The 18,343-nt window shown below is 51.8% G+C and overlaps 1 protein-coding gene across 3 annotated transcripts in view; it reads right to left on the bottom strand.

Annotated features, from left to right (window-relative positions):
- DTX2 (deltex E3 ubiquitin ligase 2) overlaps window positions 1–18,343 on the bottom strand; it is a 35,822-nt gene that overhangs the window by 10,959 nt on the left and 6,520 nt on the right. For all 3 annotated transcript variants that reach the window (XM_019421628.2, XM_019421630.2, XM_019421629.2), the window contains exons 3-5: window positions 11,596–11,952; window positions 8,631–9,267; window positions 2,383–2,483 (exon numbers count right to left, since the gene is read on the bottom strand). In XM_019421628.2, the coding sequence (XP_019277173.2) occupies window positions 2,383–2,483; window positions 8,631–9,267; window positions 11,596–11,863 (1,006 nt within the window). In that variant the 5' untranslated portion in view covers window positions 11,864–11,952. The remainder of the gene's footprint in view (window positions 1–2,382; window positions 2,484–8,630; window positions 9,268–11,595; window positions 11,953–18,343) is intronic.

Below are 18,343 nucleotides of genomic sequence, written 5' to 3'. Positions count from 1 at the left end.
AAGCAGAAAACTCCAAGGAGAGGGCTGGGCCATGCTGCAGCCAGGGAAGCTGTCACCTGAGGCACTAAGGCCTGACCTGGAGGTGGCTCCTTGGTGGACCTCCTGTCCCAGTGTAGATGACCACTTGCTTGTAAACCTACCCACAGAGCGCTCAGTGCAGGGAAGACAGCACTCTGCTCTCCAGACCCTACTTCCTGGAGGCTGGCTCAGGATCTCTCCTTCCCTGACACTTTAGACTAGGGTCCCACCAACAACTACAAGCCAGAGGCTGTGTTCAGAGGCTGTGGTCAGAGGCATCTGACCAGTGGCTTGAGTCTCCACTCCGTGCTCGCTGTGACCGAGTTCCTAAATCTTTGAGGTTTCCCCAGTGAGTAAAATGGAGGTTAAAAGACCTACCTACCTCCTGCATCGATCTGAGAGCCAAGGTGATAGGGGACATTGGAGACAATCTGGGATACAGACCAGAGAAGGTCCTCAGCCTCAAGAGCAGCGGAAAGGGAGCAAGTGCTACTCAATCCCCAGACCACTTCTGAGACGCGTTTAGAAAAGTTATTACGGGGGCGCCCGGGTGGCTCAGTTGGTTAAGCATCCGACTTTGGCTCAGGTTATGATCTCACAGTCCGTGAGTTCGAGGCCCGCATCATGCTCTCTGCTGTCTGCATGGAGCCTGCTATGAATCCTCTGTCCCCCTCTCTCTCTGCCCCTCCTCCACTCATTCTCTCTCTCTCTCAAAATAAATAAACTTAAAAATATTAGAAAAGTTATTATAACATCTGTATTCAAACCTTAGTGATTACAGTGCTGAATGGAGCTGGGCCATATGCAGGCCAGGCCTATTCACCTACAACCGTTCTCCAACAAGACCACCACCACACACATGCGCGCGCACACGCGCACACACACACACACACACACACACACACACACACACACACAGGTCTGACTCACCTATGGCATCTGATGCCACAAGAAGACCTAAACTCAGGAGGAACTTTCCAGTCACCACATCTTTGCTCACTGTTCTCTTTGTCCCCGCAGAAGGCTGATGGCTGAGCAGCTGAAGCAGGTTCCAGAGGGGCCCCCTCTCCTGTCTTCTACCACTTTTCTGATTGGTCCCTCCATTTCCTTCAAGGGCTCTTCCCAGAATCCCACTTACAGTCTCTGTGAGCTCATATGATCCCCCCACGGGGGCAGAGGCCACCCCATTCCACTCCAGAATGTTCTTCTGAACCGCACACCCAAACTCCCACTGCCCCCAGGACAGATGCGCCGGGCCACAACCACAGCCAGCACCCCCCACCTCTCCCCGCGCTCCCACCAGACTCCGGATCGGCACAGTGTAATGGCTAAGAACCCAGGTGCTGAGGCCTAGAATGCCTGGGGCTGAGTCCCAGCTCTACCAAGGGCTGACTGGCTCATCTTGGGAAGTGTCTGGAATTCTCTGAGGCTATTTCCCCAAGTATGAAATAGGAATAGAAGTTCATACCTCACAGAGCCGTTACTGGGAAGAAGTGAAGGAAGACACATGCAAAGCCCCTACATGATCCTCAAGAACGATCATGACGTGTTACAGCACCACATCAGCAGCCTCACACCGGGCCTCCTTCTATTCCTTCTCTCTCGCGGTGCGCCCAGTCACCAAGTCAGACGCTCTTACCTCCACGACTGCCACGGCTCCCCTGAGCCATCGTGTCGGGCTCCACACGGGTCTCCCTGCCCCGGGCCTGTCCCCTCGAACTCCCACTGTCTACTACGGTGACTCACCCTAACACACAGACTCGGGTTATCTTATTCCCCTGCTTCAACCTCACTACACTCCTCCCCTCTAGCTTTCCATAACACATTGCATTTCCCATTAGTTAAAAAGTAACTTTCAGTAGCTCCCTAAACTATAAAAGGAATCTAAAAAACAGTTCAAAGATGTATGGTTAACAAATGATCCAGTTGGACACAAAGCCACTTAATTCAAAACGTAACTGCAGCCAAAATAGCTGCAAGTTCCCCCAAAGGGCCCCTTTAGGGAAATGCCTAAAGCATCTCAGGACAGAACAGTGACTCAAACCATAATTGAAGTGACGTGAAAATGTAAAAGATGGAAAGGTCCACACCATGGTTCCCACTGATATCAAGCAGGACTCCCCTGGAGAGACAGAGGAGGAGCGGCCCCAGGCCCACTCGCTGAGGGTATGTACACTGTCACCCGTCACCCAAAAGAGGCACCGCCCCCTAGGGAGCGGCTGCGGCTTTCCGTGAGAAGAAATAAGGTAACGGCACCCCCACCCCACCATCTCCTCCCTCAACCATGCATTCTCCCACCACCTCCGCATCCTGCCCCCTGCCAGGTGGTCTGTTCTGGAACCCGGAACCCAGCAGGGTGCCTACCTGCGAGGGCTTGCTGGACCCGGCTGGGCTTCGGCATCTGCACAGGCACAGCGGCAGGGACGCTCCCAGGGCTGCTGGCAGGACCGCTGGGGAGGGAGGCACTAGGGGAGAGGAGAGAACAAAGCTTAACGTAGGAGCCGATTTAGCAGGAACAAGAGCCAGAGAAAGACCAAGATAGGAATTCGCTGGTGTTGCCGGGGCCACTTCGCAGCTTCACTCTGCATGGCTGCTTCTGTGTGAGTGAGGATTTCTGGGTTTTCTTTTAATTAAAAAGATCCTGATGTCTGGAAAGAGAATCAAAGAAATCTGAATTTCAGCACTCTTAGACCCAAACTAACCTACAGAATCTGACTGCTGAGGATGTGAAGCCCAGAGCCAGCCCCACCACCGCCGCAAAAATCAAGTGGGGACGTCAAACTCCAACCCAGGCATCGAGTGGGGGGAGCATCGGCTGGCAGGGCCAGAGCAGTGATGGGAGAGAACAGGGGCGGGGGGGGGGGGGGGGCTGGCGGTGAGCCTCCGCTTTTTACAAGCGATCAAGAAGGAAGCATAAACTGTCAAAAAAAAAAAAAAATGTTTTCCTGGGCAATTCAGACTCTGAAGACAATCCTAAAAGAATTCTGAGCCCACTCACTTTGTCAGAATAAGAGCTCTATGGTACCTGAAGAGGGGAAATCTGGCAGCAACCCGCTCTAACAAGTACTCAAGACCAGTATCACCAGTAATAGGGCCAATCAACACCAGGAACCCCAGAAATGGTGCTCTGAGAGGGACAGAACACCATTTTTGTGGTTCCTGCCAAAAGTGCATAACCTCAAGCATGAGAAACCAACAGACAAGCCCAAATTAAGGGACATTCGACAAAGTAACTCTTTAAAAGTGTCAAGGTTATGGGAGATAAAGGAGGAACTCCTACTGAAGGGAGGAAAGGAAGAAGAAAGCAAAACTGGATGCAAAGTGGGGTCCCCCAGGATCCTGGGACAGAATGGAAACAGTGGTGAAAAACCGGTGAAAATCGAGAAAAGTCCTTAGTTAACAGGAACGCACCCATGGCCATTCCCGGGTTCTGAAGACTGCAGCATGGTTATGAAAGATGTTTATGAGAGGAGTCAAGGGAGGGAGATATGGTAACTCTCTTCACTATTTCTTAACTTTTCTATAAACCTAAAACCAGTTCAAAATAGAAGAATTTCTTTTTGGATTTTTTTTTTTTTTTAAATGGGGGTCTTGCTTCCCACAGTAACTATGTTTGAGTCATTTATCTGGTTCTAAGACATTCTATTTCTCAAGTGTTAATAAATCTACATGACTCTGGTTTGGGAAGAGCCCCACACTGGAGACCGGTTGGCGGAGATGGCCCGAAACGCCTGACAATCCACCCCCCCCACCCCGGCCCAATTCCCGCGTCTTCCAGCCCATCCTGCCCACGTTAAAGATGACCACACCAGAAGGGTTCCGAAACTTCTGCACAGTCCCTGCAGAATCCCAGAATCCCCAAAGACAGGGTCAGGTCGTATCGTCTGTTCCACAGGGCCTGGCCTGGGGCTGGGAAGGCGCTCAGGAAATGTCGGACAGTTCCCATCTACTGTGCTGCCCTTACAGCTGCCAGAGAACCAACAACCTGCCTGGTTCCCACAGTGCTCCTGGAAGCTGCCACAGATCCTTCCCTACCACTGCCCTGGGTCACAGATCCCACTGGTGGAAAGCCACATGGAGCTGGCTGGTCCTGCTCCAAACCAGAACCTCTCACTCGGCTGGTCCTGAAGCTGCCAAGGGCCCCGCACAGGGTTCAGAGCCCAGCAGGCACTTCGGTATTTGTCTGAGTGAAGAAAGAGGTTGTTTTGTTTTCATTTGATTGTTCTCCCCAAAGAGAATAACCCGTGTGGCCACACTACTCACATCGTGGCCCCCGCCTCAGCTACACTCAAGCCTGAGGGAACAAGGGACCTGGCTCCGGAGTGCTCTGATAATGCAGGGGAAGAGCCAGGCATTCAGACCACCCGCGCTAGGGTTTGGTTCCACTAAACTGATTTGGAGCAACCACCACCCCCTTCCTGGGCCTGTTTCTCCATTTGGGTTTTTTATTTTTTTTATTTTTATTTATTTATTTTTTAATTTTTTTTAACGTTTTATTTATTTTTGAGACAGAGCATGAACAGGGGAGGGTCAGAGAGAGGGAGACACAGAATCCGAAACAGGCTCCAGGCTCCGAGCTGTCAGCACAGAGCCCGACGCGGAGCTCGAACTCACAGACCGCGAGATCATGACCTGAGCCGAAGTCAGCTGCTTAACCGACTGAGCCACCCAGGCGCCTCCCATTTGGGTTTTTTAAAGGAAGGTAGATAATCTCTGACGGTCTTTGCAATTCTTAGGTTCTAGAAGTGAAGGAATTCCAGAAGGTAGAGCCCTTCTAGTCATGGGCTCAGGCAACCTTCGGGGCCTCCCCTGTTCCTGGGTCTACCTACAAGGCCCAACCTGGCTTTCTTGTCTGGGACTATCCCCAGGATTTCTACTCTTCTGTGAAGGCGAGATTGGACAGCCCCTGGGCAAAGGGCAAGGCTGGGAGGCTGGACCAAGGAAATGCATAGCCTCCTACCAGCTCCCCACAGGGTGAGCCAGCACTAATCAGCAACCCCGGGCAGCACGTGCAGTATGGGGAATGTGACACGGCTCGGGGCGGGGGGCTCTGGAGACCCCGCTAACAGCACCCGCTCCAGCTTAAAGCTGTGTGCCCTTGGCCTGGTCGAGTACCCTTTCTGAGCTTCAATTTTTCTATCCATAAGATGAGAACAATTCTAAAAGGCCCCTGGGGTGGTTGTGAGGCTCAATCCACAGCGCAGTACAAATGTCCACTGTTCCCCTCTTCTCAGAGGAGCAAAGGGGACACAGGAAAGCTGAGGAGCCGCCGGGTACCTTCCTGCAGGGCTCCCCTGAAACCTTGAAAACTGTAATACTGGAGCAAAAGGAAATGTCACACTTCCCAGCCCAACTCCTTAATCTTAAGAGGGGAAAGGAGGGACGTGGAAAGGGAACAGAGCTGACCCAAGGGCCTACAGCCAGTCGGGAGGAAGGTCTCCCTGGGACCCAGGACCCCCGAGCACCCAGGCCAGGCTGACAGCAGGTGGGAGTGCCTTTAGAGGCTGGGAGAACAGCAGTAGCAAGAACAGAGCAGATTTTGAAAGCAAACCGGCAGAGCCATTTCCAAGGGCCATTTAGTGCAAAGGCAAGGCGCCCCGGGGCTCAGCCACACCAAAGCTGCAACAGACTGCAGGTCACGATCACTACCAGAAGTCATCAAAACGTTAAGCCACCACACCCCCTATTAAAGAAGACGAGAGTGTGCATGTGACACATTTTGGAAAGTTTTCCACCCCACATCATTAAAACACAAGTTTTGGTGCTTAAAGGGATAAAGTTCAGCTACTAGGAAATTTTCTTAAACCCAGCAGCTCAGTGACAGACAGACGAAGTCCCTTCTCAATGTATTATTGCCTACTCAGAAAGCCTCCCACAAGGAAGTCAGTCGGCCAAGGTTTTACCCAGGTTGAGCAAGAAGCGATGTGAAACCACACGGGTTCCCAAATAAAAACCACATGGGTTCCGTGAATTTTGATTCCACTCATTCACATGTTCTTTCCAGCGGCTACCAGTAAGTACAGCCGGTTCTCAGGCTTCCCCAGCCCATGGTGCCGCCAGCCTGCCACTCTCTGGGGAATTTTCAGTGAATGTAGTTGACAATCATTCACCTTGGAGAACCAGACCACAGCCCCCAAGGAGGTCGACCAAGGGGTCGAGTGTTTTCGATCATCCTAGCCCTGCTGGGTCAAGACACCAGGTATTCGTTACACCCCTTCCAGCCAGCTCTACGACACCCACCGGAAGGGGGTGAACTAAAGAGCATCGATGCAAATAAGACGTGGGAGAAATCCTGTTTTTCCAAACAAGGCTAGGCCCATGCAAGTGAACTGTGCCTCTCCCAGCTCCTGAAAAGCTGGAGGAGATAAAGATGAACACCCACCTCAGGAGGAAGGCTCCTTCGAGGCGGTTTCAACTAACAGAGCTGGCTGGCCTGGTCCCCTTCCTGGCTTACAACCAAGGCAAGCAGGGCAAGTAGCAACACGCAGGCCCAGAAGCAAAGGTAAGACCTTCCCTTCTGTAACTTGCCTGGCCTGTACTAGGGGGCCCCCTGTGGCAGTCTCTCGGGCCCTCAGGCTGGGGAGGGGGGACGCCAGAGAAATATCAGGAGAGACCAATGGGAACCCTGTACCAGGACAGAGCAACAAAGCCCATCAATCAAATCACTTGGCTCAATCCCAGAATCCCAGTTCTAGAACTATCTAGAAATGTGCCTCAAAATAATCTGTAAGAACTTAAGAAGCCCCAGGAGGCTCAGCAGAACTGACCTAGTAGAAGAGGCTCTGGTCATGCTGATAACCATTCTGTGCTGGCAGACAGCACACTTTTCCCTGAAAGATCCTGACCCACTTACTATAGGGGGCCTCACAGCACGCTGGGTGGGGCTGGGACAGCCCAGAGCCCCGTTCGCTAACGCCCACGTGAAAATCCGGGGAGAAGGCCAAGTGAAAGCTCCTGTAGCCCCATTCCCAGAAAGAACTCAGGTCCACCTGCTCCCACTCCCTGAAGGAGATGCCCCCAGAAGATGCCCTGACCCATTCTCCTCCTGTCTATGGACTCCCCAAAGTCATCCCTCAAGATACCGCTGCCTTCCTATTACTCTGCCTTTAAGACAGCTTCAAGAACTCCACGTGTCCCTTACAGCCTGCTGTGGGGCCTGGTTTAACCCCAACTCTACCACTTGCTGGCTATGCTGCCAAACTTGTCAACCTCGGTGTGCTCACCTGTAAGCTGAGGACACCACTTACCATATGGTCACTGTAAAGATTACTGACATCATTCACACAGCCTGCTCGATAGGGCCTGGCAATGTGTGCTCAGTGAATGGCAGCTGTCACCCTGTCTTACAGAAGCTGGCAGGGTCCTCTGAAACCTAGCTTTAAAAAATGCTAGGAGTGCCTGGGTGGCTCAGTTGGTTAAGCGTCAGATTTCAACTCAAGTCATGATCTCAAGGTTCGTGGGTTTGAGCCCCCCGTCAGGCTCTTTGCTGACAGTTCAGAGCCTACAGCCTGCTTCAGATTCTGTGTCTCCCTCTCTGCACCCCTGCCCTGTTCGCTCTCTGCCTCTCTAAAAATTAAATAAACATTGGGAAAAAAAAATTAGCTAGAGGCCGCTGAGAAAGTGTTGTCCACACTGGGAAGCCCTCACTCACCATGGTCAAGGAGGCAGGGATGCGGCTGGGTGATGAGCAAGGCAGAACCAAGAAGCTGACTGGCCAACGTCAGTCCAAACCAACAAGATGTTGACCCCCTTGGGGGGCAGGGCAGTCACAGGCCCGCTACAGGCCCACACATCCAGTCACTACCCACCCTCTCCGGTCACCATCTCAGAAACCAGCCCCCCATCCCAGCTCCCATTTGGAATTCTCTAAATGTTCTCCAAGCCCAACACCCTCAGTAATGATCACTGACAAGGCCCCTTGTCAGTGACAGGTCTCCAAGCACCCAGAGAGCAGCCCCCACTGGCCACTCCAAGAGGTTTCCTGACTTTTAGGTGCTCCCTGGTCCGGATGGGGCACATTTCATCATCCCCCTCAAGGAGCAGAGAGCTCTAGGAGGCACTGGGCCAGACTACACCAGCATGGAAGCCGTCCTGTCACCTGATGCCACCTGCCACACACCCAGTGTTTTGTTCTCTCCTCAACCGACTGTTAAGCACCAAAACTGGGCTCACAGCCTCCCCCTGGACCAGACTGTGGGCTTGTGGGAGAGAATGTCCCATGTCTGTGTCTTCAGTGCCTGGCACAGAGGAGGAATCAACGAAACATTCTCAGGTGCACGGCACGAGCGATGTGGCACACAGGCACACCTTTACCTGCTCTACAGAGAACCTGATTCTCCTGGCTGGCTGCAAGCATTACTGTTTTTAACCCATGTGGCAACGACCAGCGCTCAAGCACCAGAGGTCAGGGAGGCTCCATGCATTGCAAGGCTGTGGAAGGCCAGCACCTGGGCACCAGGTGGCACATGCAAAGGAGACGACGCAGAGACAAGGAGGCAGGGGCCAGGTCTGTAGGTATTTGGGCACATCTTCCCAGCTAAGTAAAAGCAGAAACCCAAGCCTGCCGACAGGGCACAGAGGTAGACAAAATGACCCTCAAAAACACATGATACCTGGCTCCGCCGGCAGGGGACAATCCTGGGGGCTGGTGCTGCGGTCCCAGGTGGGAGAGGCTGGAGCGGTAGAGGGGCTGGTTCCCCAAGGAGGGCGGTGCCCCACCCCAGGGGTTGGTGGTGTTCAGCCTGGGTGCAGACCTAGCCCCAGAGAGTGAGGGCTTATTGTACGGGGCAAAGGCCTGGTGGGTCCCAAAGACAATGGCGGTCCTGTGGGGGGGCTGGGGGACAGGGTAAGCCGGGAGGTTGGTCATGGAGTGGCGGTAGCGGCCCGACACGGGGCCAGTTCCACCACCACTGAGGCACTGATGGCAAGAGCAGGCGACTCCCGTGTGGCCCGGTGGGGCAATGATGGTGGTCACCGGGTATGGGGGTCCTGCTTGGCGCCGCACACTACGGCAGAAGCTCGAAGTCTTGTTGGTCTGCGTGTGGGTGGCGTAGTTGACGGTATAGTTGTACCCCAGGGGAGCCAAGTCCACAAGATGGTTGCCCCTGGCCACCTGCTGCTCCAGGAAGTCACAGACACTGGCTTCATATGCTGTCCAGGAGCCATCGTCACTCAGCCACTCCCAGACGATGCCCCGGCCCGGGGCTGAATGTTGGGGGAACAGATGCCTCCGCACAGCCCGCATGGTACCTGTTTGAAAAGGAGGAGGACACGTAAATGGCTAATCTGCTAGCCCCCCAAAACAAAAAGGGCTTAAAAATTATTTTTGGGGGCGCCTGGGTGCCTCAGTTGGTTGAGCGTCCGACTTCGGTTCAGGTCATGATCTCATGGCATGGTTTGTGAGTTCGAGCCCCGTGTCCGGCTCTGTGCTGACAGCTAAGAGCCTGAGCCTGCTTCAATTCTGTGTCTCCCCCTCTCTCTGCCCCTCCGCCGCTCATGCTCTCTCAAAAATAAATAACATTAAAAAAAAAAATTCTTTTTCTACAACCAAAAGAAACCAACATGGTCAGTGTACATAGGGTCATGTTGCTATCTGACCTAAAGGCTGGTACTGGTTATTCCTTCCAAATTTTGGGCGAAGGGTAGAAGGGTAGAAAGCTCCCTCTCTGTAAAGAAACTATGGCTCAAAGGGACCTAATGGCAGAGGGGGATCTGTGCTCCTCGGCAGGAGTAGGGGATACCAGGAGCTTAGGTCAAAGAACAGCTATGGCTCAGATTCCAGGCTTTTTCAAAATATTTCTAATGATGAAACGTATGTAGCTTCACTTAAAAAACTGGAAAAAAAAAAAAAAAAAGGAAAGTTAAGAAAATTAAACCGTCCATAATCTAACCATATATCACAATGCATTTCTTCTCATCTCATCTTCTAGACACGTCCTTTTAGGAAGCTGACAATCACATTGAAAACTTTTCGGGCTGTTTTCTTCTGTTAGGCCATCAGTTTTCCTTACATCTCTAAAATTTTATACGTAACTCAGTATTCATTGTTACGTAAGTCTCTTACGTGGATGTACCATACCCTTTGACTCTTCGAGCAGCAACTACTGGGAAATACCCTGTGGTTAGCTTATATTCTTACTAAACCAAACCTGATGATTACAGAGAAAAATTAATTCGGGCCATGTTTCCAAGAATACTTGCCAAAAGATGATCACTGCAATTTGCTTCTACTGGTCTCCTGACCCCCACCTCGCCTCCATCCTTGGCAGCCAGAGGGATACTCTTCACCTCCAAATCAGATTACAGCACTCCTCCGCCCAAATCCTCCCACGGCTCCCCCTTTCAGAATAAAAGCCAAGGGGCGCCTGGGTGGCTCAGTCAATTGAGCGTCTGGCTTGATTTCAGCTCAGCTTGATTTCAGCTCAGCTCATGATCTCACAGTTTGTGAGACCGAGGCCTGCATCGGGCCCCGCGCTGACGGTGCGGAGCCTGCTTAGGATTCTCTCTCTCTGCCCCTCCCCTGCTTGTACTCTCCCTCTCCCTCTCTGTCTCTCAAAATAAATAAATAAACATGAAAAAAATAAAAAATAAAAAAAAGAATAAAAGCCAAAGCCAAAGTCCCTTCAAGGGACAACCTGCCCCTCCCTCAGGTCTGTCTTAGACCCCTTTCCTGGTGACCTGGTCACCCTGGCTCAGACCTCCACCTCTCCCAACACCTCCATTCCCTGGTTAACACTTACTGCCATCTAACACAATACACAATTTCCACATTACATATCTTGTTTGCTGCCTTTCTCAGTGGACTCTAAGCATCAGGAAGGCAAGGACTTTCTTCTGTATCCAACTGATTGGAAGGCTTAGTCCTCACACACCCAAGGACGCTGCCGTAGGGATCAGAGTAGCGTTTCTCAGTCTCCCCACCAGTGACATCCTGGGCCAAGAATTCTTTGTCGTGGGGCCAGTCCCATGCATTTAGCAGCATCCCTGGCCTCTACTGACTAGACGCCAGTGGCTCCCTGCCCCACTTGTGACAATTAAAAATGTGTCCAAACGTTGTCAAATGTCCTAGGGGACAAAACACCCCCAGTTGAGAACCACTGGGTTAGACGGACGGGGAACAACTCCGAGGGGAACTTGGTGGTCCCATTCTCAGTAATACTGATCAAAACACACAACAAACCCTAATGTGAGCACACAGGAGAATAAAGTAACCTGCTCAGGTCACACGGACACTGTGCAGCGGAAGCAGAACTCATCACCAGGCCCTCTAACTAGCACGGCGCTCTTCCTCTGTGCTGGCCTCTCTGCCCACAAGCCCCTCCATTTCTGCAGGTGGAAGCAGGCAGTTTGGGTTTAGGAAACGGAGGAAGGGGCGGGGCGGGCCTCTGCCCTGCGCTCTCAAGGCACTCCCTACTACTAAGAGGTACATCCTATACTGTGGTACCTGTACCACTCACAGCACCTGTCGGGGACAGGATGAAGGGCCGAGAGTCAATTCTATATATAACTCCACCATCAGCATGGCACCTGGCCCAAAGCGGGTGCTCCAACACGTACTAGAGGCAGGAAGTGTCTTACCAGTGTCCTGGCGGAACTGGGTCCAGCTGGGGAGGTCAATGATGTAAGGGGCCAGCGAGGGGTCAGCTTGGCCTAAGGGGATGCTGTGGGCCAGACTCCCCAGCCCGAAGCGCTGGCCCTTCTGCTGGACAAACTGCTGCTCGATGTAGCTGCAGACAGTGGCACTGTAGGGGTGCCAGGTGCCCAGCCCGTCCTGCCATTCCCACACGGCCACCGCCACGGGGCTGGTGTACACCTGAGCCAGGGAAGGGCCTGGGGCCATGGCCATCTTCCCCAGGACTCCCTCTTCCTTCCCAAATGGTTTCAGACCACTCTGGGCTGAAGTCTCGGGTTCATTGCCCAGTGCTTCCAGCAGACCTGTAAACAGGACAAACAGTTATCAACATACACGGTGTCCCTGAGAGTTGGCCTCAATGCAGGGGGAAAAAAAATATTTTCCCACAATCACTTTTTTCCCTAAAAGAAAAGAGCATTGTGAATCAAGTACCTGATCCTGTCTTTTTGTTCAGGCAGCCAGGAAGAATTCAGTCAATCAAGCAACGTACCTGCCTCTGTAAATGTTCAGCAAGATACTGTGGAGTGAATTTTGGGTGCTAATCAACAGCCCAGCTTCTTTTTACCAATCATTTCCCTCTGACCTAACTACTGAGGATATCCTTGTATACTGTTTTCGTGAATCACCCCAAATCCTTCGTGCACTGAGGCCACAATGACCCCTTACAATTATGTGAACACTCTACGGTTTCCAACGCAGGTTTGGGAGATACCGCTATGCTCCTGATGGGAAAAACCTGTGTCTCAGAAAGGACTGGGGGCTCAAGGACCCTCAAGAGGGTCAATGGCAGGGCTGAGACTGAAAGCCTGGTCCTAGCTCCGCCCAGGTCTCCAGGGTACCCAGGAGACTTCATTAACCATGAAGGGCGCCCTAGATAAACATTAAGATCTCACAGAGGCAGAAGGCCGGCCTCTCCACACCCGTGTCTGGGCCTAGCTGACCATCAGTCAGGCCCAGAGAGTTTACACCCAGCTCCTGAGACACTCTTCTCTCAGCCACCCTCGCCCATCCTCTTCTCTTGTAAACTCTACTCAGCCTTGAGGCCCAGCCTGTGTGGTTCAGGGGGCCCTTCCCTGGCTCACGTGAGCTTCTGCCTTGCAGCACCGGCCAGAATGCTAATGCCTCTATATATGTATGAGGAGGAGGACGTTCCAGATTTTTCTGCTCCTCCAGACGGCAGCGAGCCGGGGAGTCTGTCTTGTCCACAGTCATATCGGCAGCTCCAGCAGAGATCCTGTCATGTGCTAAGTGTTGTATACATACTAGTCGACAACACGGCTGAACGCGAAGCCGCCTGCAGCGGTCTGAGGAAGGGCGCTATACTGTGAACGTACCGCGCCAGGCGCCCGGAGCACCAGCACCCGGAGTTCAGGAGGAACAGGACCAGTGTAGCGGCAAACGCCAAATATACCTGTCTCGTGTACGCCTAACAGACTGACAAGGTGGCATTTCTCCCACTTTACAAGGCTCAGAGAGGTCAAGGTCTTATTGAAGGTCACATGAATACTGTTGAGTGGCGGCAGAGAACAAGCCCAGGTCAACCGGCTCTAATGCCCATTTCTGAGAGAGGAAAACTCAGCCTGACTCCACCTTGGGCTCCACTTACAGGCCGCGCTGAGAAAGGCGGAAGGAGAGAGGAAGCTGTGTCCCAAGTCCCCCAGCACCCTCAGCAGTTACAGCACGTCCACCCAGGGCCCCGGTGCCAGTACGGTTCCCAGTCACACCATCTGTTCGGATTCCTACACAACCCTCTTAAGTGAACACGCTGAATTTTCTCCCCATTTTGCAGATGAGGAAATCAAGGCCCAGGCAGTTGTGGGGACTTGCTTACACAGTGGGACCCTGGGCTTTCTGCTGCTGTCCCTGCGAGTGCACTGCACTGTCAAGGTGTCGAGAAGGCCAACGACACCCGCCACAAGGAAGGCAGAGCTGGAGCCCTAGGTGAAAGGAACAGGCACAGGCTTACTTACTCCACTCGCTGTGTCATCCTGACAGAGGTACCCGAGCTCTCCAAGTTTGCTTTCCCCTACTTGACAATGATGATAACAACATCCGTGTTCTGTGCTTTTCACGGGCATTCAGACAGACAGGTGGTACAGAGCACACAGCACAGCACCTGGCACACAGCAGATATCCGCGGAGCCTGTCCTCCCTCCCTTTCCCTGCCCACCCCTGCCCCCCATCCCCCGGGGCCTCCCTCCCACCCCTCAAGTCCGGGTGAGGAGCGGCAGCCTGGGGCGGCACTGGGCTACACAGCACGAGAACGCGGGCGATGAGTCAGGCCTGCAAGAACGCGGAGCACGCCCGCGGGTGCCAGGGCCGTCAGTGAGCTGCCAGCTGCTCCAACGAGAGCACACGTCCCACTCTGGAGGATCAGACCTGGGATGCCCTTGGGCTGGCTGGCTTATTAGCTCCGTGACTACAATTAGAAGTCTCTGTAACCACATCCAGGTACAAATCACAGGACCGGTTTCAGAGCCAGCTACTCCCGGCCCGGACTTTCCTCCTGGCACCTCCTGGCAGGCATCACTCACCCGGCAGGCAGCGGGGGCCTCCCACAGATCAGCACCCATGGTCCGCTCCAGCATGTCCGCACATCCCCGGATGAACCAACTCGCAGAACTTTGCCAAACAGCCAGAGAAATGCAGGCTAGTGCTGCAGCTCAAGTTTTTCCTGAACGTGTTCGGCCTCCACCGACCAGGGGCGCACCCTCCTCAGGCACTGTTGGGGTCCTAAAGACCCAGAGATGAAGAAGACACGGCCGCTGGTCCCCCCTCAAACCAAGGCCTCCACCTTACATCCAGCCATACCAAATTTTAGCAAGTGCCAGAGCATTCCAAGCCATTTCCTACCTCCTCACAGCTGTAGATCCTGCTGCTACGTGTGTCCAGACTCCAGTCTTCTCTTCACTAAGAACCCAAACATGCCCATCTTTCCAGAATCAGTCACAGCACCCCTCTCCTGAGCCCTCTGACCCACACCTCACCAGAAAAGCGCTGACTCCACCCACCTGTGAGTCTTCACTGTGTATCCTACTTATCCAAACACGAACACGACGACATCCACTGGTCTCGGTGTCTGTCTCCCCACCGGAACAGGAACTCTCTGAGGACAGAGCCAGTGCTGGCCCAAAGCTGGGGCTTCAGTTCTTCAAATGCCTAATATCCCAGAGGGTCTAAAACCCCAGCGGACAGAAGAGAGGTGAACCTTCTGCTCCAGGGGCCTGGGGCACATCTGAAGCAATGCCCAAAAATGCCCACTGGCATGGTACCTGAACAGAGCAATCACCCATGTCCAACAGCCATGTCAATGCGCCCATTCTCTGCAACAACCTCAGCCATCACGAAGCTGCAGTCCAAAAACCTAATTTGTCTCGGCTCCTAATGATGGGGGCTATTTAGGGTGTCCCTAATTATGAAAATAATAATTATTATAATTGCCCATAGAAATAGTCCTCGATCTAGAAGTAACCTGAACACCTACAATAATGGAATTCTTAAATAAGTTACAGTACATTCTAATGATGGAATATAAGTGTTGAAAAATGTTTACAAAAGGCTTACAGACCTGGGGCACCTGGGTGGCTCAGTTGGTTGAGCAACTGACTTGATTTCGGCTAAGATCATGATCTTGCGGTTCGTGAGTTTGAGCCCCACGTCAGGCTCTGCGCTGACAGAGCAGATTCTCCCTCTCCCTCTGCCCCTCCCCTGCTCCCGCTCTATTTCTGTCTCTCAAAATAAGTAAACACTTAAAAAAAAGAAAGGCTTACAGACCTAAGATAATGTTCACAACAAATGAAAAATACAAGATATGGAACTGCACAGGCCCCGCCGTTAGGCAGGAGGGTGTGCCCTTTATTGAACACCTACTGCGGGGCACACACTCTGCCTGGTGCTCTTGTCATCCAGCTCTCAACCCTCAACTGGAATTATGCCCATTTTATAGACGAGAGAACTGAGGCCAAAAGAAATTAAGAATTGGGGTGCCTGGCTGGCTCGGTCAGAAGAGCATGTAACTTTTGATCTCAGGATTGTGAGTTTGAGCTCCTCATTGGATATAGAGATTACTTAAAAATAAAATCTTAAAAAAAAAAAAAAAGAAATTAAGAATTTACCAAAATCTATGATGCCATAAAACCTATGTCCTTTCTGCCCTGCATGAACTAATTTTTAAAAGGCTGGAAGGAAGGGGCGCCTGGGTGGCTCAGTTGGAGGAGCCTGACTGAGACTCTTGATCACCATGAGTTCAAGCCCCATGCTGGGTGCAGAGATTACTAAAAATAAATAAACTTAGGAAAAAAAAAAAGGCTGAAAGGAGAAAAAAGACTGGAAGGAAGATCTCTGAAATGTTAATAGGAGTGATGGATCATGGGATTTTTTTTTTTTTACCTCTTTCTGTACATACAAATGCTCTACAATGGTCATATTACTTCTTATGAGACCAAAGTAACATTTTAAAAAATATTAACGGGGCACCTGGGTGGCTCAATCGATTGAGCGTTTGACTCTTGGTTTCAGCTCAGCGCATGATCTCATGGTTAATGGATTCAAGCCCCATGTTGGGCTATGCACTGGCAACTCGGAGCCTGCTTGGGATCCTCTCCCTCTCTCTTTCTGCCCCTCCCCTTCTCACCTTGTCTCAAAATAAATAAATAAACTTAAAAAATAAATTAAAAATATCAACAACCTTGACCACGAAGAAAACCTTCCTGCTTTCCTTCGCATTTTCTTGTGCAATTTAGCTGCAAATCCTGTCCACAGTACTGTGGCTGCGAGGCACAGAGGAAATCTGCTGTTCTACCAGAGAGGAGTTTTCACACATAAGAAAAAAAGTTACATGTGTCCCAGAGTCTTTCTATCCCCAGAGGATTTAGAAAAGCTTTCGAACAAGATCTGAGCTGGCACAAGAACGTGAGTGAAAACCATCCTGCCTAATTGTGGGCCTCCAGGTGGGTGAACCACACGAAGGGATCCCACCACAGCTGCGGCCTCTGGGCAGAAGACTTCGAGTGTGGTTTTTAAAGCAGTGCTCACACTGAGCGATGATCACCACCTTGCCAACACGTGAGGACCCCACTTCATCCCTCCAAAGCCCACCCGTGCCGGGCTCAGCAGTTCACCCTGCAGTCCATGCTTGGGACAGTGGCTGTCCCACACCCTCCAATGTCCCGAGAGGAGATGGAAATGGAGAGATCTGTCAGGACCCCCTCGGCGCGCGCACACATGTGCTCCACACTCGGTGACTTTGGGGCAGTCACTTCCCTGTCTGTAGACTCCACCACTCAGGCAGTCAGATGGGTTTGCCAGCCTGTTACAAGCAGTGGAACCTGTTTCCAAATGTGATCACAGGCCGCCCACTGAATAAAATATAGGAACACGAGGTGTTCTTTTTGACACAGAAATGGTCTTCATTCCTTCTTCTCGAAACGCCCAGGATGCTCTTCTGCAGAAGAGTTCTGAAGGGCATGGATGGGAAATCAGCGAGAGCAGGCAACCAGGAGGCCTATTTTTTTTTTTTTTTTTAAGTAGGCCCCACACCCAGGCCCGACACGGGGCTTGACCTCACGACCTAGAGATCAAGACACTTAACCGCCGGAGCCACCCAGGTGCCCCAAGGAGGCCTATTTTCTATTCCACCTCTTCTTCGGACCCTTTCCAAGAAGCTCAGCCTGAAACTCCATACCCACCAGTTGACCCAGGGAGTATAACCTTCCCAGACCTCTCACAGTGCAGCCAGCCCCCCGGGTCCCATCAGGAAGCCCTCCCGCAGACCTGGGAAAGTCCAATCCTGCACACAAGCCCAGCAAAGAAATGTTCTACCTGACTAGAAACGTTTTTAATACAAATTAAAAACAACGGAACATTATTTTTTGGCCTATCAAAATAGTAGAAAAAACAACACACACACACACACACACACACACACACACACACACACACACAAACACCCCTTAATTTCAATACTTGGTGCTGGCAGGAGTACAGAGTCCTCATATCACTGGGAAGGATAAACCCTTTCCAGAAAAGTGTGGTAATAGGTATCAAGTGGTTTAGAAATGCTTACTCACTTTGACCCAACAATCTAAGGAGATTATAGAAAACCTTTGACATAAAGGTATTTGCTGTAGCACTATTCTGACCAGGTAAAAGAGAAGCAGAGAGAAAACTCAACAGAAACACGAAAATGTTCGGGACAGCTGCGGCCACTGACTAGAGAAACCTCAAGAGGCCTTTTGTTCAACTTCCTTACGTACCTGAACTCTTCACATTTTCTAAAGTGAGAAAGTAACTTCTGTTAGCAGTAACACGTCTCTTTAATATGCCCAACACCTTTAAAAGATCATAAATAGAAACCAAACCAGCACCACCGTCATGACTTAGCATTGTTACTTTAGATGGCCACTGACTATCCCAGCAGGTTTCACAAACAACAGACCTGGTCAGAGTACCATGGCACCTCTTTGCCAAGAGACATCCCCATCTCTGAGTTGCAAGAAAAGGTGCAACCACCCAGGTGCCTGAACTACTGCAAGACGTAGGCACTGCAAGACGAGGCTTTTGTCTTGAAGAGAGATGGCTCGAGCCGGTGCCGCCCAGAACTTACTAGGTTTCTGAGTTATGGAAGGATACTAATACATGATCTGTCCCTTGCACGCTGGAAGGGAAGTGATAACTCCTCCTCTAGCTGTGCCT

The sequence above is a fragment of the Panthera pardus genome, unplaced genomic scaffold (genome assembly GCF_024362965.1).
Source record: "Panthera pardus isolate Hobbes unplaced genomic scaffold, ASM2436296v1 HiC_scaffold_4, whole genome shotgun sequence".
NCBI classification, from domain to species: Eukaryota; Metazoa; Chordata; class Mammalia; order Carnivora; family Felidae; genus Panthera; species Panthera pardus.
Note: the sequence above shows the minus strand (reverse complement) of the source record. Positions and strands in the feature narration are given on the sequence as shown.